This window comes from Aptenodytes patagonicus, chromosome 6 (genome assembly GCF_965638725.1).
Source record: "Aptenodytes patagonicus chromosome 6, bAptPat1.pri.cur, whole genome shotgun sequence".
Lineage (NCBI taxonomy): Eukaryota > Metazoa > Chordata > Aves > Sphenisciformes > Spheniscidae > Aptenodytes > Aptenodytes patagonicus.
Window position 1 is genome coordinate 75,739,103 of NC_134954.1, and position 24,788 is coordinate 75,763,890.

Below are 24,788 nucleotides of genomic sequence, written 5' to 3' on the forward strand. Positions count from 1 at the left end.
GCGGCGCCGGGATGCGTTCCGCCGGCACGGCTGCCTTGCTTCCCGCGGGTGAGGAGCGGCCGCGGGGAGATGCGCGGTCCCTCGCCCCAACGTCTCCCCCGCGACCCCGCCGAGCCCGGGGGCTGCCCCCCCCCGGCCCCCCCCCCCCCCCCCACCACCACCTCGGGATGCACGGCAGAGAGCAGATTAAAAACTGATTTCAGGGGTTGCATTCTCCCCACCACCACCCCCCGGGGCATTTCTTTTTTCCCTGACGCAAGAGGCTGAAGTTTTCTAAATTCCCAGGCGTGCCACCAGAGTTTTCGGTTCCTCCTCCCTTTCCACGCGCGACCGCGAGGGGTGCGGGGCCGGGACACCCGCGGAGCGCATCCCCGTCCCACCACCGCCCGCCAAGCCGGGACCCCTCTCTGTCGCCGGGGCTGGAACCCCGGGGGGGCTGCTGGGGCCGCAGCTGCTGGCGCGGCTCCTCCGCCGCTCCCTTGCACCGCCCGGAAAGTTTCTACGCGCGGTGCTGAGCGCGGCTGGTCCCGGCAAAGCCGGGTTCAGAGGAAACCGCCTGCCTTGCTGGAAAGCTTTCCAGGAACCCGGAGCTTTTGGAGGGCAGCGAACAGCCAGCCCAGGTGCAGGCATCCCCCCCCACACACACACACACACACGCACCCCGGTACCAAGCACCCCGCTTTGCTCCGCCGCCGGGCGCAGCGCTGCCCGTGAGGGGCCGCCGCCCGCCCGCCCCATCCTGCCCCCCAAACCCACCTCGGGAGCCGCCGGACAAGGTTCAGAAATCAGACATACACACACCCCCCCTAATAAAAGGTATTTGCCTAAGCAAACGCTTGCGCGGGAAGACGGGTGGACGCCACGCCGCAAGAGCGGGGTCTGGATGCTGCAGAGACCTGCCGTGGAAAAAATGTGGGAAAGGACCAACCTCCGAGCCTCAGGTTTTCCTCCTCTTCCTCCCGCAGAGCCGGCGAGTCCTGCCGCACACGCTACTGAAAGGGAACTGCCCCATCCATTCTCCTTTGCGGTTTATTACTACACTGTCAGAGGCTATTGTCCTCTACGTGCAATGGATGCTGGCGGTGCTGCTTCTCGCTTAGACAGAAAGAAGACGAAATTCCATTCGTTTACATGTTTTATTGTTGTAAACATTAAAATTGTCTTTCTCAAAGAAAGAGTTATCAGGAGGAAAAAAAAAAAAAAACCAAAAAACGGCGTTTCTAACTGTCATACACCATAGAAAAAAAGGCATTGACTTGTATCATGTGCCATACTGGGAACATACGAAGAAAAATACTACAGAATATGGCAATATTAAAAATATTACTCGAACAGAAAATAATATATTAACCGACAATTTTAGACATAAAAAAAACGGAACAAAACAAACCAAAAATTCAAAGTGCTCAGTAATTTCCAGGGAGTTATGTATATTATAAGCACTCTGGAAACAGTCAAAAGCTGCTGCATGCAAGATTTGTTTAGCTTTAGACAACAAAATAATCAAGATATAAACTTCTTCTTTAATCAACATCAACAGTACATACAACACTTACAAACAAGGAATGTCGGACGGTGTTTACAAACACTATGTGTCCCTTTGGGGAGGATTTGGGGGTTTGTAATACTTGTGCCCACCTATTTTACAATTGAGAAAATGTTTGAAGCTTAGATAACTACCAGTCTTTATAAAAGCTAACAGACTACATAGTGTCTGAAATACTATTTATAGAATATAGACATTACTGAAATAGCAAGTGCCTATAACATTGTCACCCTAGAATCGTCATGCTTTCCTGGTACGGAGGGATTTATTTTTCTTTCTCTTTATTCTCCTTTTTTTTTTTTTTTTTTTTGCAAACCTGTTTAGCTTTTATTTTTAGGGCTTTTTTAGAATTGTTTTCCATATTTCTTCATAAATAGGCACAGAATAATTTTTAAAAAGCCAAACTGCATCTGATAAATTTACAAGCCTTCGCCTTCTTTAATGACATGCCACCCACGCAACATTTAGGTTTTGTATATATTACAGCTTTCTTTTACAGCAGAAAACTTTAGTCTGTAGGAGGGTGAGACTTGTGGGTCACCTTAACGCTTTGTTTGTCACCATATGAGTCTTAGCTGCGCACCCGGCGTTGCCAGATATGTTCATCTTTTTAATCAGAAGTCCTTAATAATAAATTCATTTATAAGCTGATAATAAAAAGTTTATACCATGGTATTTGTGTAGTCCATGATCTGCATCCGTGATGCCCCAGAGCCAAAATGCCCGTTCAGGTTCTGCCTGCAGGAGGTTAGCAACACTGTTTTGGATGGGAAGCTGGCACCCAGAGGTGCTGCTTTGGGCCCAGACGAATTCCCCTTCAGACAGGTGAAGTTTCTCTTGGGTTCAGTGGGAGTGCATGGGAAGAGTCTTAAAAAGGTAAAGTGTCCAGAAAAAGTTTGTCGATTATTGCTGGCGGTGGCACCAAATCTTCCAGTTTCAGGTAGAAAATGCGTTGCAGCCCCTGCGTGCAAAGCGTGCGAAGTTCAGGGAGCTTCCCCAAGAGTTTGGACAAGTAGTTGGGGCGATTCAGCCCCCCGTTATTAAAAGTCACATGGTCTTTGAGACAATTTACAATCTTGTTTTGAAGTTCTTCCACCCTCTTGGGTTCTTTAAGCCCATGCCTCTCTGCAAAAGAGAAGGATGCGGGACGTTACAGGTCTGACAGGGAGAGGAAGGCGGGCGGAAGGGAAAAGGAGCTGCCCGGTGGGGCCGAGCGGAAAAGAGGGGACACTGACCTGTGACCATAGCCAGGGCAGCGATGCAAGAGAAGGCAGAGATGTCGATGTTCATGTTTTGCAAGTTGGAGGAAAATTCAACAATGGAATCGATCCACTCCCCAAAGCCGCGGACACACTGCAACCGGTGCAGGACTACCCCGTTGCAGAAGATAAGCTTGCCCTCCACTGGATTTGACCTGGAGGGAATGTGACAAACCCAAAATGAACAGATGAATGAATGAGTAAGAAAGAAAAAATTAGATAGAGAAAAAGAAAGAAAAGAAAGACAGAGAAGGAGAAAAAGAGAGAAAGGCGAAAGATAAAAAAGAGAAAGAGGAGAGAAAGGAGAAAAAGAGAAAGAAATAAAGATAGAGAAAGAGAGAAAAATCAAATAGAGAAGAGAGAGTGAAAGAGAAAAAAGAGAGAAAGGGAAAGAAAGATTTAAAAAAAAAAAAAAAGACAAGAAAAGATGAGGGGAGAAAAGCTAAACAACTAATTACTTGAGGAGCAATAAATGAAGGATTTAAGAGGCACCTAATTACCGAGGAGTTAATAAAACGCAGATCAGTGGACCTTGAAAGGATCCGATTTCATGATCGCCCAGAAGTTCCCCCCTCGGATTCTGGCCGCTTACCTGTATGCCAGCCGCAGCACGAACAGCTCCAAGAAGGCGGATTCAAAGAGCAGGTCCTGGTCCGTTTTAGGAAGATCAGTGAAGCCGGGGATTTTTTCTGCCCATCCTCGGATGATCTCCATGGAGCCGGTCAAGAGATCATAGAACTGCTGGATGTGCTGAGTGTCGTCTCCGCTCATCTGGTAGTCGGGGTTAGCCTGGAACTGGAAATTCATTTTAAAAAGCACTTAATGAGGTTCTCTAGAGTATATAACCCGTGAAATTGCTAACCCCGTTTCTAGTCGGGGAGCCAGGTTTTTATAACAATTACACCTCTCTCTGACCAGTAAGGAAATGAGACGTTCCGGGGCAATCAATTCAATTAGGAACGGCGCTACGAGGTCGCCGCTCTCCACACGCAGAGGGCGGTTTCTGCGCGGCCCCATCCCGGGGCAGCCTGCGCGGCGCGGCGGCCGCCGGCGGGGCAGAGCCCCCGGCCGCTCGGCCTCGCCGCCGGCCCGCCGCGGCCCCCGGAGGGGCTGGTCCGGGCGGGAAGGACGGCGTGCCGCCGGCTCGCCTCTCCCCCCCGGCCGCCGGAGCCGGCAGCTCGGCGCAGCGGGGCCGGCTGCCCCCCCTCCCCGGGCGGCGGGCGGGCGGGCGGGCGGGCGCAGCTAGGTGCCTACGCGAGCTCGGTCCAGCTTACCCTGGAATAGTCCAGGCTGGTCATAGCCGGGTTGGAGTCGACATGGGCTCTCACCAGCGCACTGATCAGACTCACCGGGGGAGAGGGGGGAGAGGGCTCCTGGGGGCTCTTCGGTTTGGATGGCAAGCGACCCCTCCGGCCTTTTAGGCTGTCTGTGCGCACCACTGCAAGAGAGACGGTGCTCAGCCGCTCAGCCGCTCCGCCGCGCCGAGCCCGGCCCGCCGCGGCTCGGCTAGGCGCGGCTCGGCTAGGCGCGGCTCGGCTAGGCGCGGCTCGGCTAGGCGCGGCGGGGCCGGGGCGCCCGCGGCGGGATGCGCCGGCCCCGCGGACTCACCCTCCTTGACCATGCCGACGGCGAGGCACTTCTGGAAGCGGCAGTACTGGCAGCGGTTGCGGCGGCGCTTGTCCACCGGGCAGTTCTTGTTGGCCAGGCAGACGTACTTGGCGTTCTTCTGCACCGTGCGCTGCGGGGGGGGGGGGGGGGGGCGGGACGGGACGGGGCGAGCGGGTCAGCCGCCGGTCCTGCGGGCCCGGCGAGCTGCGGGCCCCGCTCCCCGCCGCCTCCCCGACTCTTGTCTTTATTTTCTTTTCCCTTTTTTTTTTTTTTTTTTTTTTTTTCCGGGGCGTTTAACAGGAGAAAATTGATAGCGTTAACATTTGAGCTAACCTCGCAGCTCCTAGCTGCGTTTTATATGCCAAGAGGAGGGAAGGAGACGCTCGGTAAATACAAATCCGTGGGCATTCATATTATTTACATTCCTTGGAGACCTTCTCTATTTAAAATGATAAGATTATTCAATCAGGATGGTGAAATAAAGAGATCACTTAATTTTACCACAGGGAATTCTGTTCCACTTGGTTAGCTCAGACACGGTTCTCTGTCCTAACCAATTTCCATCTGGAGGGGAAAGCGGCTCCTCGCCCCGGCGGGTCCCCCCCGCCGCCCTGCCCGCCGCCCTGCCCGCCGCCCTGCCGCCGCCCTGCCGCCGCCCTGCCCGCCGCCCTGCCGCCGCCCTGCCCGCCGCCCGCTCACCTTGAAGAAGCCCTTGCAGCCCTCGCAGGTGCGGACGCCGTAGTGCTGGCAGGCGGCGTTGTCCCCGCAGACGGCGCAGAGCCCCTCGTTGGAGGGGGAGCCCCGCGAGGGCGGCGAGGGCACCGGGCTGTCCAGCAGCTGCGGAGCGTGGCCCAGCTGCAGCCCGGGGAAGGCCATGGAGGGCTGCTTGCGGATGGGGTTGGGGACGGCGAAGGCCTGCCCGTCCACGGCGTGGTGGGCCCCGGCCGGCTCGGGGTTCATGGGGACGTGGAGGGGCCCGTCGAAGCGCATCTGGCAGCTGGAGACGGGGGTGCCGGGGGGCGACTGCTTGAAGGAGAAGAGGGAGAGGCGGGAGACGGGCGTTTTGCGCTGCTCGATCATGTGCGTGGTGGCCACGTAGTTGGGGTGGAAGTTGTGCAGGGAGCCGGGGTCGTCCCACATGGGGCCGTGCTGCACCTGGAAGCCGGGCGTGGAGGGGGTCGGGGGCGACGAGGGCTTGTAGTACACGGAGCCTGAGTGGGACATCATCTCCTCGGACTGGGGGGGGAGGTGGCTGTGCTGCTGGTAGCCGTGCATCTGAATGTCTTCCACCTTAATGGAGGACTGCTGTCCGGACAGGGGCATTTGGTACAAGCAAGGTGGCTTCACGTCGTAGCTTGTGTTGTAGTTGTCCATAAAGGTACTGAAGCTGGGGAGAGAAGTGGTGGCAGTGATTTCAGTGTTGGTGAGGTCCATGCTAAACTTGACAAACTCCGGAGTTAAGAAATCGGAGCTGTATTCTCCCGAAGAGTGGTAACTGTAGCTCTGGGAGGCCGGGCTGGCTCCTTGAGGCGAGGACCCATACTGAGCCTGAACACAGGGCATGGCTGGAAACGAAACAGGGTCATGTAGACTCGGCCCGCACAACCGCGCTCCCTCCGCGCCGCTCCCGCCCGGCACCGCGCTGCCCCGGCCGGCGCGGGGGGGGGGGGGGGAGGGGGGGGAGGCGGGGGCGAGCCGCGGAGCCCGGCGGCGGCCCCCTCCCTCCCCGCCCCGGCCCCGCCGCCGCCGCCGGGGCTGCGGGGCTGCCGCGCCGCGGAGCCGCAGGAACGAAGCGCACAAACCTTCAGCCGAGTCAGAGGCGTTTTCGGGGGAGCTGGAGGCGGACAGCGTCGGAGGTCAGCGGAGAGCGAAGTTTCCGCGGTTTCAGAACACGGAGGAGGACTCCAGCCTGCCCGGCGCGCTGGCTGAAACACAGACACACCGACCGGCTCTTTAGGCTGTCCCGGGACCGTCGGCAGCGGCGGAGCCAGGGGAGCACCGGCCCCGGCGGACCCCGCCCGCGGCGCGGCCCTTCGCCCCGCGGAGGTGCGGGAGCGGTCCCGGGGCAGGGCCGGTGCGCCCGGCGCCTTGCGGGGCACTTCGGCACCCCGAGAGCCTCCCCCCGAGGAGCTGGCGTCGGTCTGGGGCTCGGTTTGGGGTTTGTTTTTTTTTTAAACCGGGAAGAAAACTTCCCGCGGGCGGCTGTTGCCCGGCTCCCGGACCACCAACCGGCTTTGCCCCCCGGTTTTTGGCCGAGGGAAGCCGGTTCGCTTTTCCGTCTCCGCCGGTAAGGCGAGGGACGCGTCTCCGGGGAGAGCCGGGCGAGGCGCGGGTTTGCCCCCTCCCGGGGGGTCTCGGCGCCCCGCGGGACCGTGAAGCCGCCGCCCGGGCAGGGCGCGGGTGACAGCCAGCCCGGGTGGACCCGGACCGGGCAAGCAGCCGCAGCCCGGCGGTCCAGCCCGGCAGCGCCACGGGTGACAGGCGTCCGCGGGCGGCCCGGCCCGGCCCACCCCGGGCAGCAGGACCCCCGCGGCGCCTCCCGGGCTCCCCCCGAGCTGGAGAAGCGCCGGACGCGCCGCGGCACCCCGCTCCCACGCGCGCTCGGCCGGCGGGACGGGAGCGCGGAGCCGTCGCCCCCCACGCACCCACCCACCCACGCACCCACCCACCCACACCACACACACACACACACACACACACACACACCCCGCGCCTCGCGCGTGGAAGCCCGGCGTGGGGTGGGGAGGAGGCGAGCCGCGCGCGGGGGCTGCGCGCGTGGGCACTCACCGGAGAGCGCAGACCCGTGCATGCATCCAAGTGCCGGGCGGCGGCGGGACGCGGCGCGGGGCGGCGGGACACGGGGCGGCGGGACACGTCGGGGCTGCGGCGGGGAGAGCGGCGGCAGCGTCGCGCCGGGCGAGCGAGGCGGCCGGAGTGTCCCTTCCCCGCAATGTGCCTTTGTTTATGTGGGCTCCCTATTCCACAGCCAACGTGCACCTCGAGCCCCCGCGCGTCACCGCGCGTCAGCGCCGCCCGGCCAATCAGCCCGCCGAGGGGCCGGCCTTCCCCCGCCCCGTTGGTCGAGCTCTCCCTTTGGTAAATTTCCGACGGTGACATCACACCGCGGGACACGCCTGAAGGTGGGAGCCCCCGCCCCACGCACCCACCCACGCACACACCCCCCCCACCACCACCACCCCCACCCCCCACCCCCGCGCGACGGCGCGGACGCCCACGCTGCCGTTGCCGCCCCACGCCGCCCTCCCCCTCCCTTCCCGCCCCGTCCACGCGCGGCACCTTCAGCGCGAGTGGGGCGTGGCCTCATTTGCATAGAGGGCGGTGGCGTCACCCGCCCGGCGAAAGGGAAAAAAGTGGGAGCGGGGCGTGGCGGCGACACTCTCCCGCCCACCCACGCCCCTCCCTCCTCCCCACCCCACCCCACCCCCCCCCCCCCGCGTCACCATTGACGCAACCACCCGGCGCGCCAAAAATAGCGCGCGCCCCGACGGGAGCTCCCCGGGGCGGCGGGCAGCTCCCGGGCCCTCGGGGGCGCGGGTCCGCGCCCCCGAGGGCCCGGGAGCTCCCCGCCGCCCCCTCCACCTCGCTTTTTATTTTGGGGGGTGGGGTGGGGGGGGTGGAAACCCCTTCTTTTTGGAAGACATCGGGAGCCAAGAGCCGCGCCGCCTTTTATTCACGGCCTCCGTTTCTTACGAGCCGCGCGAAACGCACTCATTTCCACTCCCCACGCAAAATTTAAGTGGTTTTTTTAATTTTATTTGTCTCCCCCCCCCCCCCCTCCCTCCCCCCCCCCAGCGTTGCACACACGCAGCCTCGCTGATTTGCATCATTAATAGCGCAAGTTCGGGTCAGCGTGGGCTGGTGAAAGTGGGGGGGGGGGGGGGGGGAGGATGCAGAGCAGAACTGGTTTAGTAAAATTAAGGGCGCTGCACTTATTAAAAACCTATCGGGGATCTTAATTTTGCTGGTCCACCCGGCATCGGCCGCGACGGCGCGCAGGGCTTCGGCGGGGTCGCTGGTCCGAAGAGGTTGCGGAGGGAGGGGGACGCTCGGCCTCCTCCGTGGCGGGCTCCGGCAAGCAGCTCTGGACGCCGACCCCAGGTCTTCCCGCGGGACCCCCTGCTGCAGTCCAGCCTGCAAAAAAACAAAAAAAAGGCAGAGGTCAGGTAACCGCACGTCCTTTCCCACGGCAAGCCACGGTGGGAGAGCGCCGCCACGCACGAGGTACGGCCCCCTCTGCTCGCAGGTGCCTTTTCTTAAAAGTCCGGTAGACCGGAGCGCGCGAGACGTAGCGAAGGCTGGGGAAAGACAGTGTGCACCAAACCCTGCAAGTGCTGTTCTGCGCAGAACGACAGCGTGGAAGCCAGAGCACCCAACGCGGTGCTGCCTTAACCTAAAGAGCCAGCACCATCCACACAAAACCCTTGCCTTACGTAAAAACCCCACGAAGCACTTAAATGTGAACGGTTTATGTGAAACTGTGATCACTCCTTCCTAATACGCTTCTCTTGCTGTAAGTCCGTCATCATTCGCACTTTGAAAATGCTTTTCCCTTTAAGCTTACGCTGTAAAAACCCGAACGCCCAAGACAAAACTGCCTCCCACCGTCTGGCTCGCTCGCATCCAGGAAGATCACTTCCACTTCGTGGTGACATTCTCTTGCTACTACAGAGTTACTACTGAGATTTACCCAACGGGAGACGAGATGATAAAGATTAGTAAAGAAATAATGTAAGGCTGTAAGATGCCTCTGATCTGCAAGGACTATTTAAAACAACTTTTTCACGGACCGCCAGCGGACGACGTGCTGCTTTGGTTTCGTCTCATGGTGCTCACCCGAAGGGCGCTGGAGGAGCTCGGTCGGCCGCCCCGCACGTCCCCTCGGCTCCCGGGACTCCCACCACGGAGCTGTCACGTAACGATCGGCATCAGTCGCACCACAATAGTTCATCCAGGCTATAGTTTTAACATCACAGAAGAAACTTAACTGCGAAGGCCCTTATAGGGATAAGTAATACATCTAATTACCATATCCTTAGAATAGATGTAATATAAATTTCATTACTCACTTAAAAGTTCTAAAGTTAACAGCATAAACTTGAAGTTGAGTAATTAAGTAATCCTTATATAGACACTTATTAAAGTATTTATACATATTATCTTAAATCTACATCTATCATTTTGCCAATTAAAATTAGGACTTTAATTGCAATTAAGTAATTTAATTGCCAATTGAACAGCAAAATTGCTAAGCGACTAATTTTAATGCCTATTTTAATTACCAATCATGACTGGGGAGGGAGCTAATCAAGCAGTATCAGAGTAATGATGTGAAAAAAAACGGAGAACAAACATTCAAGACTACATGCTTTTAAAAAAGAACTCTAAATTAAATAAATGCAAACACAATTTTATACATGCGGTGAAATGCTGTATTTTGGTATCTAAATACACGAGCACAAAGAACACAATTAAAAGGAACCGTAGCTCTTCCCCCAAAGCACTGACGACGAAGTGCCCCTTCTCCCTCCTTTCTGCACTAGTCTCCCTGAAAGGTAACCCCAAAACTGTGCAGGGGTGGGGGTTTTGTACAGTCACCAACTCGGCAGGCCGAGCTCCCTTAGAAAAGCAACGCTTAAAACATAAAATGTTGGTAAATTTAAGAAGATAGAAGACCCCTCCAGCACCAGACACAAGGAACCAGGGTGGCGCCGATGGGCCAGACGCCCACCTGTACAGCGAGATCCCCTTAGAAAACGTTCCGGTGGTCACTGCAACAGCCCCCACACCCACGCGAGACACCCTCGCCCTTCGTACGGCGGGGTGAAAGAGAAACACGCAGCCCCGGCCGTCACGGGGAGAGGGAGGCCAGGGCACAACCGGCGCCTTCATCATCCGCAGCGCTTGTCGGTGCTGTTCCTTCCCGTCCTGGGGGCTCATTTTGTCTCCTTCCCCCAAGGACAAGCACAGGGCACGCGCGCACACACGCGCGTGGGCACACAGAGGTGTGTCGCCACTGTTCCCACTCCCTCCCATCAGCGGTTAAAAGACGCAAAGGTGAATCACAAGCATTTTTGACCCTGAACGGCCCGTATAGGAGGACCGTCCCCAAGCATACTCCGAAAAGTTAAAATCCATCTTCCTGAAAGGCTCCACCCACCACTAACAAGGTTTTCCAGCTCATTAGAACAGCTTCCACAGGGGGATGCACTGCAGCTGACCCCACAGGCCGTATTTTGGAAACCATCTGTGTGTAGGCCTGCTTCAGGTACTGCCATTTTCAACAAAAGCGCAAAAATTCATGTCATTCCTATCTGCGAGCGCAGCAAATTCCCAAGGTCTATAGGAAAGTTACAGTGTTTGTTTAAGATTAAGAAGCGCAGGAACCAATCTGTGGCAGCTGTAGCTGTACACCTGTTGGTAGAAAGACCGTTAACTGGATCACAGTCCCCGTGATCGAGTCTTCGTTGTTTCAGCCACGAGGGCAGCAGCCATCCAGGCCAGGCACTGCTGCTGCACCCAGGGTACACAGCCAACGCTGCAGCCAGCGCCGAGGGCAGCAGCCAGCATGGCCGGACGCAGTTAGCGCCGCGGCTAGCACCCGTGGTGACTGCGACACACCACGAACTCTGTGAAACACCTACCTCCGACGTTTTATTAATGCAGAAAGTCTGAACTATGGTATGCATTTGGCAGTCTTGGGCGTCACGGTATTGCAGGAACTCACTATGCACAAAGCGACTGTTTGTTTTGTACACGGGCAACCCCAGCTTCGGTTCCTCGGCCAGACGGGTGTCCCACGGCAGCGTCACGGGTTTGCTCCTTCTCTTCTCCAGGCCAGCAAGCCTCGGCTGGTGCCCGTGTACAACAGGGACCCCATTCATGTGGTACGTACAAAGAGGGTGCCGCACCGGCAATGCAACTTCTGCACCTGGCCCTTCCCTATGTGAACACACGTTCAGTACTCAAGTCACGCACGCGTACCCTGCCTAACTGGGGCAAGTGTTTCAGGATGATGTTTTGGGAGAGGGAAGCGTTGTTTCCTCTTCAACAGAGCAGAAGTTGAAGACTTACAGACAGGTACCCGACTGAAGACACGACGTGTACAAGCGGCTGCTACTACTTGTATCAGGAATCCCCGCTACAGGCCAAGACCCTGTTACCCTGCCTAGGGACAAGGCTGTGGAGAAGACAGGGCCGGGCCCCCAGAGCACACACGATCCATTCCCGCTTTGTGAACACAGGCGCCGCGGAAGGATGTTAACACTGATATATGCCAAGAGATCCAAAATGAGTAGTGTCACTTCAGTGAATACCTTCCAGAGGGAAAGAGGACCAAAGCATCTTTTTGTCCAACTTCACTTTAACACTTCTTTACGCGAGGTGCAAAGTCCCCAGACGCAAGCCCAAATGGAGAAAGAGGCAGGCTGCACGTTAGGCACAAGCCTTGCGCCAGCGCCCGACCGCTGCGCCAGCGCCTGGCCCCGGCACCACCCAAAATCGGTTACAGATCGGCATCTTCATTGCGGTGGCCGCAGTGCCCGCACTGACCTCCCCTCCAGGACAGGCCGACAGCTCCAGCCCCGGAGCAGCAGAGCCAGAGTGCACGCGTACGTGTTCCCGTGAGAACCGTCAGGTCTCCACACAGCAAGCAAGTAGCTGTGACAGCAGCAGAGCCCCGGCGTGAAGTCAGAGCCGTCAGAGCGCAGGGGGAGGCTCATTTCCAGACTCGGACGCGAATGGAGTGGCTCACGAGCACTCCATTATCCCCCTCTTCCTAAAACTTCCAAAGGAGCATCATTCTCCCTTCTTTCCTGCTCTTAGTCCACTCCTGAAAGTCAGTCGTGCTGGTGGTATCAGATGATGTAAGGTATTTATTACGGTAGCGTTTATTTCCACTTATATTCTTATCAACATGTGATTATTCTGTGGAAGACTATAAAGCTGTATTTTTCCCTTTATTATTACCGGCAAGCAAGCACCACGGGTCGCACGTCAACGTCTGCCTGCTTTGACAGCTGTCAAGGCCCCAGAATGCAAACAGGCGTTTATAGCGTTCGAAGTCTGGCTCGGTTCGGCCGCGTCCTTCGTACAACAGCAGCGAGATCCGTTCACCACCTCACCGCTACACAGGTCAAGGAACTGAAATCGCACCGAGCCATTCATCTTCCCGCTCTCAGCCGTTAGGTTTTTCCCAGGATACGTCTGATTGATATCCTTCGAGGTGAAAGGCTAAACGGACCATATGGCACGTGTTGCATTCCATATGCTCTCTGCCCATCCGTGCTTAAGCTGCCATTAGCAACATCTGCCCTCCCCGGCAATCCAGCTGCGCGGGAGCTCCTGCCGGAACCGCGCACCGGTTCAAACCCAAAGCCGGCTCCGGGGGCCGCCCAGCGCCGCCGAGCCCCCCGCCGCTGCCCGCGCCGCCCCGGGACGCCTCCCGGCGCTGCCCCCGCTCCGCCCCGCCGCCCGCCCGCCGCTACCTGCCTCCGCCGCCGGCGCGGCGCGGCGCGGAGCGGCGCGGAGCTGAGCGCGGAGCAGAGCCCGCTCCCCGCGGCGGCCGGCAGCCGGGGGCCCGCAGCCGGGGGCCGGGGGCCGCCGCGCCCCCTCGCAGCTGCCGCCGCCGCCGCCAAGCGCGTCAGCGCCCGTCAGCGCCGCGGCCCCGTGACGGCAGCGCCGGCGGGAGCAGCCCGGCCCCGCCGGCGGGGGGGCGCTGACGCCGGCGCGGGGGCGGCCCCGGGCGCGCTGCGAGGGGCTGCCCGCCTCCCCCCCCCCCCCCCCCCCCCGCCGCGGGTCAGCGCTCTCCGCCCGGCTTTGGGGGGTTGGTTGGGGGTTTCTTTTCGGTTCGGGGGGGGTTGGGGTTTTTTGGGTGGGTGGGTTTCGTGTGTTTCGGTTTTTTCCACGCGTAGCCGGGCGCTCAGCTACAGCTCCGCTTGCCGTCGTTACGGCTGCTGTGCGCTGGAAACGCTGCTGCTCTGTCCGCAGCCCGGCTCCGGCTCCGGCACACCTCAGCGAACGCGCAACTAGCGCGTCCGCTCGCATTTTGGGATGAAACACGTCCAGCCCTGCCCGGGGTCCGGGGTGCAGCTCCTCACCCCCGCGATGAGGAGGTGCGTCGTGGTTTGATGTCAGTCGAGCGTCCTCTGGATGGAACCGATTCCAGAAAACGGACTATTTTAAGTACCTTGTAAAGTTTTCTTACATAAAACACGCATCTATATACTTAAACACACACCCCCACGCGTACATACTGTAACACGTACGCAGATTGGATTTTTAACTTGGCAGTGTTTTCCTAAAAGGTTTGAAAATGCCTAAAGTAGTAACTACGCTGCGGAGGCTATTCTAGCTTCTCATTTGCTATTCACTTCCGAATTTCTGTTATCCGGCAAGGATGCCAGCCAGGTTGGAATAATGGCAAAACGTTAATGGAATAATGGCAACACAACAAAATCCCAAGATCGTCCCAGGAGTGGCACAGGCCCCTTTGCTGGCGCTGGGATGGCGCTGGGAAGGCGATCGGGAAGAGGCAGCAGCCGCCTACCGCCGCCTCATCAGCAGGTCAGGGAGGCGGCGGCAGCTGCACCGTTCCAGCTCCTCAAGTCATTTTGCTTCCAGTAGAATATATGAATGTAATTACACTTCTTTCCCCCAGAATTTTTGTATGCAGGCCATGGACCTGCACGTGGATCAGATGCTCCCAATTAAGCGGCTCGCCGGGGACTGCAGGTGCCTACCCATTTGACCACCAACGCCAAGCCCTTGAACAAACCAGTCGTCACCGCGGGAAGGGCTGGCTCTTTGTGGGGAGTGCTCTCCGACTGCCCCCGGGGAGTGCCTGGAGTAAAAGCAAGCCACCCATATTTAAAAGCACAAGAACCCCGAGCCATGGTTTTCAAGTCCTCTTACTGTTTGCTGCCTTGTTTCGTGTTTTCCTACCGAGGCCGTTGCCAGAAGCTCTCGCCGGTGGACGGTAACAGGAGCAGCGGACATCTGACTCCAATTGCCACGGCTGGTTAGCGAGCGCAGCGCTGCACATCCAAAGGGGACCTTTTCCCTCCGCCCGCGTGCGTTTCCTCAGTCGAGAAACCCCCATTAGCAACGCACGAGAAATCAGGATGGCGAAGGCGACGCGGAGGGTCCCGGAGGCCGGCGTCTGGCTGCGGTGACAGTGGAGGTGGCGGGGGTCCGCGCTAGCCACCCCCTGGCTTGTTTGGGAATTGTCTCAGGGATTGGTTCCAGGCTGTTCCGCCAGCTCTGGAAACCCCCAAAAAATGTCACTTGAGTGATATACTTATGCCACAAGCACTCTAAAATAGCATAATTACACATTGTTTTCCCCGTATTTTGAACATATTTTGAATTAACTGACAAAACACACAGAAATCTGGTTTAATTAACTACTTTCTTTAAGTGAAATCCTTTTCGTTGTTTTAAGTGAAATCCTTTCTTGTTTTGGGAGGGATTTTCTCAACATATCTGGGATCCTTCTCCCTCATACTGTCCCCAGAAATACATTCCCTGGAGGACGCTGCCATATTTGGCTGCGGGAAAACAAAAAATCACAGATGTTGGCAAAAGGGACAGGTTTCCAGCGCAGCCCTCTCCAGCAGGCGGCCGCACCGGGAGGTGTTGCTGGCCCCATCTCCAGATGGACAACGCCGTCCAGAGATCTTTGTGCATGGTGGGGTCGATGATGAGCTCCAAAAGTGCCTCTGGGTCTGCCCGGGGCCGGCGCTGCTCAGAGCTGGAGCCGGGAAAGGCACTTGACACAAAACCAAGTATTTTCCCTCCAAGATGTTTTTCATTACTGGAGCCTCGTAACAACAGCATGAGGTTGCTCAGGACTCGGTACCGGGAGCCCCATCCGCGGGTGCCAAAACCGCCTGTGCAAGAGAGGGTGTTTCTCGGGACATCACGGCATCGTTACCTTCCATCCTGCGTTGCGGTCGCTTGCATGAAGCCTCGCCGATGTGAAACATAATGCCGGAGGAATGTCTGGTTTGACCAAGTTACCAGGAGTCTATTTCTGTAATCCCCAACTAGAAACAGTTTGCTGAAGTCCTCTCAAACAATTTACTGTGGGATGGACTCGCTGCCAAAGGCATGAAGTGTTTGGCCCGGTGACTTCATCGCTGCAGAGGACGGCCGTGACCCCTCGCTCGCTAAAATAGTTGCGTATAAAGACATCGTGGTTTTAAAGCGACAGATGTGCAGTCTGCATTTGCAGGGGAGATAGGCAGCGGTGCCGATGGCCTCGCCAGCACTGCCGCAGCGCCGATGGCCTCGCCAGCACTGCCGCGGTGCTTGAGGACCGACGTGCGCAGCTTTGGGGCCCGATCCTCCCCCTTCACTCAAGTCTTCAGAAAATAATTTTTCATTGAGGCTGTAAGCCTCGAGGCCTCCCGAAACAGAGATATTTTGAGTATTTTACACAATATCTTTGAAAACTGTTATGCTCATGACTAGCGAGTGGGAGTTTCGTGCGCGTAGATCTCGCAGAGCTGCGATGGAGCGTGCCAGCCCCGCTGGGTGCCAGCCTCCTCCTCCATCCCAGCGCAGTCCGGGATGACATTGCGGCACAAGCAGAACCCCCCCAGTCACAGGCCGTCCGGGGCCGTCTCTGGGCTGGTGCGCGGCCCTGCCCAGGGCACCCCGCGTTGCACGGCGCCTGTCGGAAGCCGGGTCCCTCTCAGTCGGGATGTGTCCCCAGGCGAGGGGCTTTCCCCAGGGATGGCCAGTTTTCATCTCCCTGTTTCCTCAGACAGCCCCAGCGAAGGCGTGGTTTGCAAAACACATGTTTGATTTCTAGAGGTGACCAAGTTGTATGTTGCAATCATTGCTCTGAAATAAGTCTGAGTTACAAAATACAGTCTCTTTTTGGCAAGAGGGCTGTTAAAACTTTTTTCACTGCTGAAGGTACTGACGATAACGGACGGAGTGTGACGGCCGCCGAGGTGGGGCTGGGGTGTGCTGCGTGACAGTCACCAGGAACGGAGTTATCAGCATCGTGTGCTTGTCCAGCCACTCATACGACAATGACCTTCCTCAAGAGCTGGCTCTGCGGTGGGTGTCGAGCAGTTAGCAAATGGCAGAATACAAGTTCAGAAACAAAGTCTTTTGAGAATTCTGGTTATCTCCTGGGTAAAAGGCTCACAGTGTACTGCAGGCTTCAGAAAATAGTGGTAAAATTAAGAAAAAACAACTCATGATAGTTACGAATTTGCAAAACTCTTCATGTATGTGACTGTCATTAGAGGGAAATGGCAGGGAGAATAAACCCATTAATGCAGGACGCTAATTGAAAACAGGACTTGTGTAGAGAATGGAGTTTGTAATTACAAGAATAGTTGTTAAAATATCATTTTGCTTTTTAAAATGCCTGACTTCAATACAGAGTATGGGGGAGTTATGTTTAAAGAATTTAATTATTTCCAATGCTTCAAAAAGGGAAGTCTAAGCTGAAAATGATTTATCAAAATTGTTAAGAGAGATTTTTAATTATCGTTTTTAAAACTCTGTCATAGAATATCAGCTGAACCTTATTTTTACTATCACTAAGAAATGTGCTTTACTCCTGCGTAGATTCTGTTCCTTTTCAGGGCTTTCCCTGGAGCTGTGCTCTGGGTATGTCCGTGGCGGTGGATCACAGCTACAGCCTTTGCTTTACAGGGGCTCCCAGATAACATTTTTGACTTGCCATTTTGGCTGTTTGGGGGCTCTGGCTGTCTGACCCATGGCAGCATTGATGCTGATGGCTTTTCTTCATGGTCTCCCAGTCCTGGTGTGGTTTCTCGGGCGCCGTGCTGCGCTCTCTTTGCTGCCTCCCCTCCCGGCTGGGCTCTGGCCAGGGCCCCGAGGTGCAGGTGCAGCTCTGCGCCCAGGGGTCTTCTTCTTTCACTGCTTTTCAGAGCCCCAGGTTGATGGGGACCGGCGCTGGGCCAGGCTGGCTGGGAAGGGGGCACCTGCCCGCTCCTCTGGGCTTCGGGTGCTCTGCAGCCTCCTGCCGCCTCCGGAAGCGTGCACCGGGGGAGGACCGAGCACGGCAGCCACTCGTTGCTCCCAAAGCGGCTGCAGGCATCTTGCAAGAATCAGGAGAAAACAAAGAGGAGCATTTTTGTGGGGAGTAAATACCGGCTAGAGCTGGGCACGTGTTGCGCAGTAAACGGCTCCTTTGGCAAAGCAAGCCACATGGCAACATCTGCCATGTCGGCATCTACAGCTCGTACATGTGGACTTCAATTTGTTAATGTAAGTACTCAGTGCGGGGTTCGTGTGCATGTGGATGAGCGTACAATCAGCTTGCGTGCCGTGCACGCTGGTTGTGCCTGGAGTCGTTCCCCAGCTATAACCACTGCCAGAGCCCAGCGACGGCTCTGCTCGCGCGGCGTCCACCCTCCACCAGCGCAGAGCTGCCAGGTGCCTGCCCGCACATCTCAGCAGCGCCGGCGCCCGCTGTGCAGGCTCTCCAGGCCCTGCAGGGATCACGAGGGACAGCAGAACCTCAAAAATCATGTTGGGAGGACCCGTATTTTCTGTCTCTCAATGACGTACCAAGGAGGGCGTCAGAGCTTCGACCCCTCTCGCCCTCCCTGCAGCGCTCCTTTGCTTTCAGCAAGGCTCTGCTGGAATTTAGTGCAAACGTAGCACTTACATACGCCCAATGGTACACAAAGTATATGCTTCCCATATCCAGTCAATGAAATAATTATGGAGAAACAGGAAAGTAATAATGCACAATAAATAATACAGTCTTCTTTGCAACATTTGAAACACAGTAAGTAATAAACACTGATTTGAGAAACAGTATTAAATAAAAATGCCCAAACTGTAGTTCAACTGGCACACAGAACAGAGAAAAACTGGGGTTTTTTTCAGTTTTAACTAAATGGGATCTGGCTCTTCAATATGAAAAAACTAGATTAAAACTGAGGTAAAAATTGAATCCCATTAATATTACTAGTAAATAAAAATGTATTATTTTTTGGGTGAGAGAGCTTTAATAATAAGAGGTATCATAAAGAGAGAAATCAAAACTGTATTGTATATTCACCGGATTGTTCAATACAAAAGCCAACAAAATTAGGCCATATTGATGTGATAAGCAAGAAGAAATATATTAGTTTCCAGATCACAACATTCCAGTACAAGTTATCATTGGAAAACCGAGTCAATTTTTATATCAGTCGAATTCCTACTAAATTAGCCCATACTTTTCAGCAAGCAAATCTACAGAACTGGCCCCTATTGACATATTGATAATGAGATGTAAATACATTGCTTTCTGGTTCACAGCGATTCAGCGACCCACCAGCGCTCACTAAGAGTGATCTCGCCCAAACTCTGCCACGGTCAGGCCGGGTGGGTGAGCGTTGCCAGGCTCTCGGTAGCCGCCGCAGCCGGTACCAGGTCTGGGGGCAGGGACACCAAGCAGAAGCAGCAGTTGAACCTTTCGCTCTGCCGCCGTTGAGCTGAACGTCGGTCTGATCTTTCCACCCATGCACCAACCACGGCGGTAAGGATTCGGTTATGCCAGCTTGGTGCTGTAAGGGTGATGTAAGTCTGTACTCGCTGCACTGAATCCTGGTTTAAACCAGAGAGGGTTTAGTGCTTGGGGAACAGTTGTGTTCACGTCATGGGGGTCGGGATAAAATCCACGTTCTTCGCCCACGCGGATGTGGACCGCGTCATGCTGATGGCGGCCGTGTAGCCTGCGGTCCCCGCTGGATGGAGTGCACTTGGAAGGTGCAGAATCTGTGCCATGTCACTGAAATGCCGCTGCTGCAAATGGAATGAGTCTGGATTAGTAACAGGGCAAAGAAGGGGACAATTTTTTGATCTTAAGCCTTTGGGCTGTGAGGCTTGGACGTGTTTCTTTGGAGCCAGTGGTAACTTCTACGTGAAGGGGCAAGAATCAGTTTGGCTGAATTCCCAGTTCCATGGGAATTTGACATTGTTTTATAAAGGTTTTTAAAGAAATAAAAAGTTTAGTCTAATTTTTAAAGAAATGTAGTTTTAGTCTTCTTCATTTACCTAAAATATTGTTCATATAATGGCTTTGTAAGAATTTATTCTCTCTGCTGTATGAAGATCCTATTTAACACACACTGTAATAGTCTTGTGCATCTAATTATTGTTCAGCCTTGTATCAAGATACTTTGACGCTGCAAGCTCACAACATACTAGACTAGCATTTAAGAAAATCTAGACCAGTGAAAACCTCTTTGATAAGTGTGACCACAAAAGTAGCTACTAAAGCAGTAAAGCTGCATTTCTGTTTCACTGTCAAATATACCATAGCTTGCAGCAGGTTAACACCTGGACAATGAGTTTGGGAAATTTATTCAGTGGGAATCAGAGCAGGAATTAGCTGGATGTGCTGGTATATTGAAGAACGCAAACACAACAAAACTCTTGACCTTGCCTTACAAGATGCTTACTGGCATGGTCAATGCCACGGAGATAAATGCAGCCAGCAGAGAAGAGCTGATTCTCAGGAGGAGAGCAGGCAGGGATGGTAGAAGAGCAGGCAGGGAAAGGGCAGGAGGAATGATTGTGTGGATGTGAGAGAGAACATATTTTTTTTAAATCCTGTCAATATATTAGCAAGGTGGAATGGGCAGATCCACCCCCTCTCACTATCAATACTCCCATCTGGTACTGAGACTTATTTGATGGAGGAATCAGAGGAAAACTTGGGAAATACCTTCTGTTTGAGGCCTGAGTTAAATGCTGTTATTAATAATGTGTTTCATTCCGAGTGGCATCCAAATCAGGTAAGTCTGGGAAGATAAAATGAGGGGGAAAATTTACCATAAGATTAATGAGCGAAATACAACTAACTATTCTCAAAGAATGGGCAAAGTGCTAAACATTACGACCAACATTTTGACAGAGTTCCCCAAACACGGCTCTAACCCTGTGCGGCTGCACAGTCGCTGGCGAGGAGCTGACTCACAGCCAGCCCGGCGCACGGGGGGACGGGGGGGCCCTGTCCCCATCACCCACCCGTGCCGGGGCTTTCAGAGTGTGCTGTCTGCAGTGCGCCAAGCCGATGGCGCCGACCCTCTTGGGAAGAACAGAAAGTGGAGTTTGGGTCTCCCACACCACGGGTGCACAAGGTACCGGGCGGCTTTTCGCGCCGTAGGCAGAGCGGGTATCTGGGGGCTCCGTGCGTAACAGCGCTGCTGAGGCAGCAGAGCAGCATCACCTGGGGGGTCATCCCAGTGCCCCAAGACCTTGGGTTGAAGCGCCCAGCACTGCAAAGGCTCAAATCTTTTTTACAGACACGTCCTATGTGCCTAAGTCCTTTCTAAATCCCTTTATTTAACTAGTGCCTGAATTCCAAGGGTGCAGGGTGAGACACTATGGGTCAGGATCTTGCTTTTTTCAAACACTATAAGTTATTGCTGCTTTATCTAATACAAGTTCCAAAGTGAAAAATACTCCTTATTCACTGAATACAAAGTCTCCACCCCACCCCCCGTTTTCTGTTTTTCTGTGGTTTTTTTCTGTTGCTGCTGCTTTCTGGTTCTAAGTAATCTCTTCTTTCTCAGTCTTAGCATCATTACAGGATAGAAAGTTGAACTTCAAGATCCACTGAAGGAGTTACCACGACATATACTGGTTTGTCTCCCACGAGATGAACTTGAGACTCTGTGTAGAATATCCCTTACAGGAATTTGTTCACTTGAGTGATAGCAATAAACTCCTGCCCTGAGGGTTTCTCAGTTATTCGTGTTCCTGACATCCATCGCCAGTGAGACTTTCACTTTGCTCAGTTTTTTATTAACAACAAATTCTTGTTGTCCTTCGGCGTATGATGCTTTGTCACAGTTATTTTTAGGTTGATTTGCTGTAATACGGCTGCCTGGCAGCAGAACCACAACAGGATGTGATAGATGTGTTCTAGATGTGTTCTAGATGTTAACACAAAAGTATTTGTGTTAATCTACTTGCACTAGTGCAGAGGAATAAAGCAGTTGTTCTGGTATTTTTATATGATGAAAATTAACATTATTATTATTAATTATTATTATAATTCAGTAATTATAATATTACTGAAATGAGATAAAATGTAAGGCTTCCAGTTTCCTATCAGCTCAAAACTAGCCTAGTAACAAAAATTAAATCCAATTGTATCTTTTGCAAAAGCTATTAGTAGTAGCCCTCATTTTGGTTTTCTTTCTCTATGAGTCTGGGTAAAGAAGTCCATTTTCCCACATGGATCAGGAAAGTGGAAAAAGATAGTTTTTACATGAGAATATTCATGATTTCTGAGGGGAGAGCATGCTGAGTATAGCAGGGCCCTGATCTGCAGAGGAGGCAAAGGGAATAATGGTTCCCAAGAACGTTATAAAGGCAGCCTGTGTTGGTAAAACCGATGAAAGCGCCGTGCTTCTCGGACGAGAGGGTTGACCCGTGTTTCTCGGAGGAGACTGTTGACCCATGTTTCTGGAGAAGACCGTGCATCCCCCGAGCCTCTCTCTCCACAGCAGCCGAGGAGCTGTGACATGGCGGGGGGCACTTTTGGGGACGAGGAAGGTTAGCAGTTGTGCCCCCTTGCTTTTTTAAATGAACAGGGACAGCAGAACGATTTGGCAGCTGCACGTTTGGGGTGACCTGATCTCCCACCTGGGATTCCCCTTGCACAGAGAAGTGAGCGGCTGGAGGGGGGGGGCACGGGCCACCCCTCTCCGGCTCCTAATCCACCTATTTAGCACCACGCTTGGCGTATGGGTTGGGTTGGAAAGCAAATCGTGGCCACTTAACTGCTAATGGCACAAAATTAAGACCCATGCAAGGGAAGGTCTCCGAACGGCCAAGGACAGTTTCATGGTTCTTCAGCCGCACTTGAGGCAGCTTGCCTCAGGAAAGAAGAGACCAAATGGATGTGGGACAGAAAACCCTTACTCGGCTTAACTGGTTTTGTCCAAGCAGAAATCAAACCTTCAGTGATGCTAGAAGTCAGCATTATACATAGAAGAAATCGCTGGCTGTTGTAATCTGCAACGATGAAAAATCATTATTAAGTACAAAAAAGCACTTGTTAATATGAGGCCATATCTCCAGGACCTCCAGGTCTGTTTGGTTGTACACATTTTTATCCTAAGCTTAAAGGGCTACACACCTCATCCTGTAATATCTCAAAATTATTTATTTCCAAAAGATTTACATCTTTCTTTTGTCTGAAAAAACATTTATGTTTTGGATTCCAGATGTAACCTGAAGAACAGAGAAGCAAGAGATTCCCCTGGAGAAAACGGAGCACTGGAAGCTGAAATGCTCTGTAGTAATTTGAAGTAAGAGTTATGCTTGATTTAAGACGATGAGTATGAGCCTTGCCTTCTTGTTGTGTAATTTCAGGCAATCAGAAAAGATCTCACTTAATATTTGTAATGATATTGTGGTTCAGACGGGGTTAATGAGCATGTCGTGTGATACTTATCACTAGAAGGTGATGTGTTTCCATTGGGATATATGTATTTCCAAAGCTTTTCCAGGAAGAACAAAGAACATTTGTTCCAAGAGAGAGCTCATAATATCTCTTCCTTAAAAATATGATACTTAGCAAGCAAACTGAAAAAAAAAAAATTCTTATGTATTATGTTTCTGCATGCTGGGGACAGAGTGAGAACTGCAAACATGGAATAAGGGTCAGAGAATAAGTCAACGCTTTAGGACATAATAATAACAGTGCACATTTGCAGGGTTGGGGTAAAATATTTTGCAGAGTATTTAAATCAGGCATTCTCTAAACAAATATAGAGTGTCCTGTGGAATGATCTGTCCTAATGAGACTGCCATGTTGGTTTCCAAATCAGCTTCTACCTTGCCTTCACGGGTCGGTCTGTAAATTAAAGGCCTGTAAAGGAAGCAGGAGCATTCCACTGTCTGGACAGCCTTGTAATCTGTGTAAACCTGTATAATTGTGCTAGACTCTGTCTTTCTGAGCTTTACAAAAAAACTCCTACCTGCCTCAAATCCTGAAATGTTAATTTTCATCTCTGATTAAGCTGAAGACCAGTAGACGCTCCTTTTATTAAGTCATGCAGACTCCTACCTGCTTCCTAAGGGCTAAATTTGGCTGAGAAAACCATTGTAACATTGTGTAATTAATTTGCCAGTCAAATAATTTCTGCAGGGCTATAATTTACTTATCTGTCTGCAACCCTAATGAATCTCCCAGTTCAGTACTTTAAACCTGTTTTCTGCCTTTTTATCTCCTTTTTTAACTCCGACTTTCATAATTCTTTACTCTGGGCTGATTTGTAACCGGTATTTTTGGGATGTTCTTACGATGTTCTCACCAGGAACAACAAAAAACAGCTAAACACTTAGACTTTGTAGTACGCCTTGCATGACTGGGAACTAATGAAAGACTTCCTTGCTTTGTTCCTCCATTTCACCACAACAAACAAGGGAGTTAATTCAATAAAAATCAAAGATGTAAAAATATAGGAGAAAAAGCAATTTGTATTTGGAGGACTTAAGATTGTAACTTCATTCAAACTCAGTCTAACATACGTGTGGAACTTCCTAATGGTTATTCTGAGCACTATATTCCCTGATTAGTGGCAGTAGGTAAAAACTATTTGGTAAATGTAACATAGGCAATTTTTTTCGTTGCTTAACTTTGCAAATCACAACTCTGTCCTCATTTTTTTTCTAATACATTTATTATTTAAAATGGTTTGGTAAGTGGCATAAATAAGTAGTCTGTTGTTCATAATCTCTGAAATTTGTCACTTTGCAGTTTTCCTAGTCTCCGGCAGGAATGTTTTTTGAAGGAGGACAGGAACTCTAAATAAAGTAGAAATAATGTAAGAGATTCGTGAATGTTCTGCACCGACTCATTTGGACACTTCAAGCAAATGGACGGTATGACCATATGATAGAAGAAAAATAACTTCAGCTATTTATTTATAAATGGCCGATGCCATCGCCACGGGCTCTAGCGCTTGGTCAAGACCTGTAACAGTACGCAGAGGGTTGCAGTGTCAAAAAGAGAAGGAAGACGGCTCCTGCAGGGAGCAGAGACCTCGTGCAGGCCAGGCAGGTTTGCGATTGTGCAAGGCAATGGATGTGTACAGCTGAGCTGGATCAATGAAACGAATGCTCTTCACGTGTTTGTTTTATACTGCTATGCTCTGCTTCTGTATTTTATTGAATAAGTGTTTATTTTAAGAAGGAATTTCGAGTGCAAACATTTAATCCTGGGAACAAGTGCAGTGATAGGAAACTGTACCAGAAAGAAATGCAGAAGTAACCTACCTGTCTCTTCCGAATTTTACTGTGATCATTCTGATGCAGTCTGTACATTGGGTAACTTTGAAACCAAACTCTTTTCAGGC

General features: G+C 53.0%; 1 protein-coding gene across 4 annotated transcripts; it reads right to left on the bottom strand.

Moving 5' to 3' along the window:
* Window positions 1–1,130: 1,130 nt before the first annotated feature.
* On the bottom strand, window positions 1,131–7,312 carry NR4A2 (nuclear receptor subfamily 4 group A member 2). Of its 4 annotated transcripts, none has more exons than XM_076343224.1 (8): window positions 7,201–7,312; window positions 5,569–5,978; window positions 5,113–5,436; window positions 4,414–4,543; window positions 4,080–4,243; window positions 3,398–3,600; window positions 2,782–2,960; window positions 1,131–2,671 (listed from the first exon to the last, which is right to left on the bottom strand). In XM_076343224.1, the coding sequence occupies exons 1-8, from the start codon at window positions 7,220–7,222 to the stop codon at window positions 2,415–2,417; spliced, it is 1,689 nt and encodes a 562-aa protein (XP_076199339.1). In that variant the 5' UTR covers window positions 7,223–7,312; the 3' UTR covers window positions 1,131–2,414. The 4 variants fall into 4 exon arrangements, with proteins under 4 accessions (XP_076199339.1, XP_076199337.1, XP_076199338.1 ...); XM_076343222.1 differs by adding an exon at window positions 6,216–6,338 and having other exon boundaries at window positions 5,113–5,978; window positions 7,201–7,255; XM_076343223.1 differs by having other exon boundaries at window positions 4,155–4,243; window positions 5,113–5,978; window positions 7,201–7,311.
* Window positions 7,313–24,788: the final 17,476 nt, after the last annotated feature.

Excerpts from the sequence above, each read along its gene's own strand:
- NR4A2 (XM_076343221.1), bottom strand. The coding sequence starts at position 7,222 with ATGCACGGGTCTGCGCTCTCCG. Across the intron at positions 4,244-4,413 it reads CGTCGGCATGGTCAAGGAGG|TGGTGCGCACAGACAGCCTA; the intron begins GTGAGTCCGCGG and ends TCTCTCTTGCAG. Across the intron at positions 2,672-2,781 it reads TGCCCTGGCTATGGTCACAG|AGAGGCATGGGCTTAAAGAA; the intron begins GTCAGTGTCCCC and ends TCTCTTTTGCAG.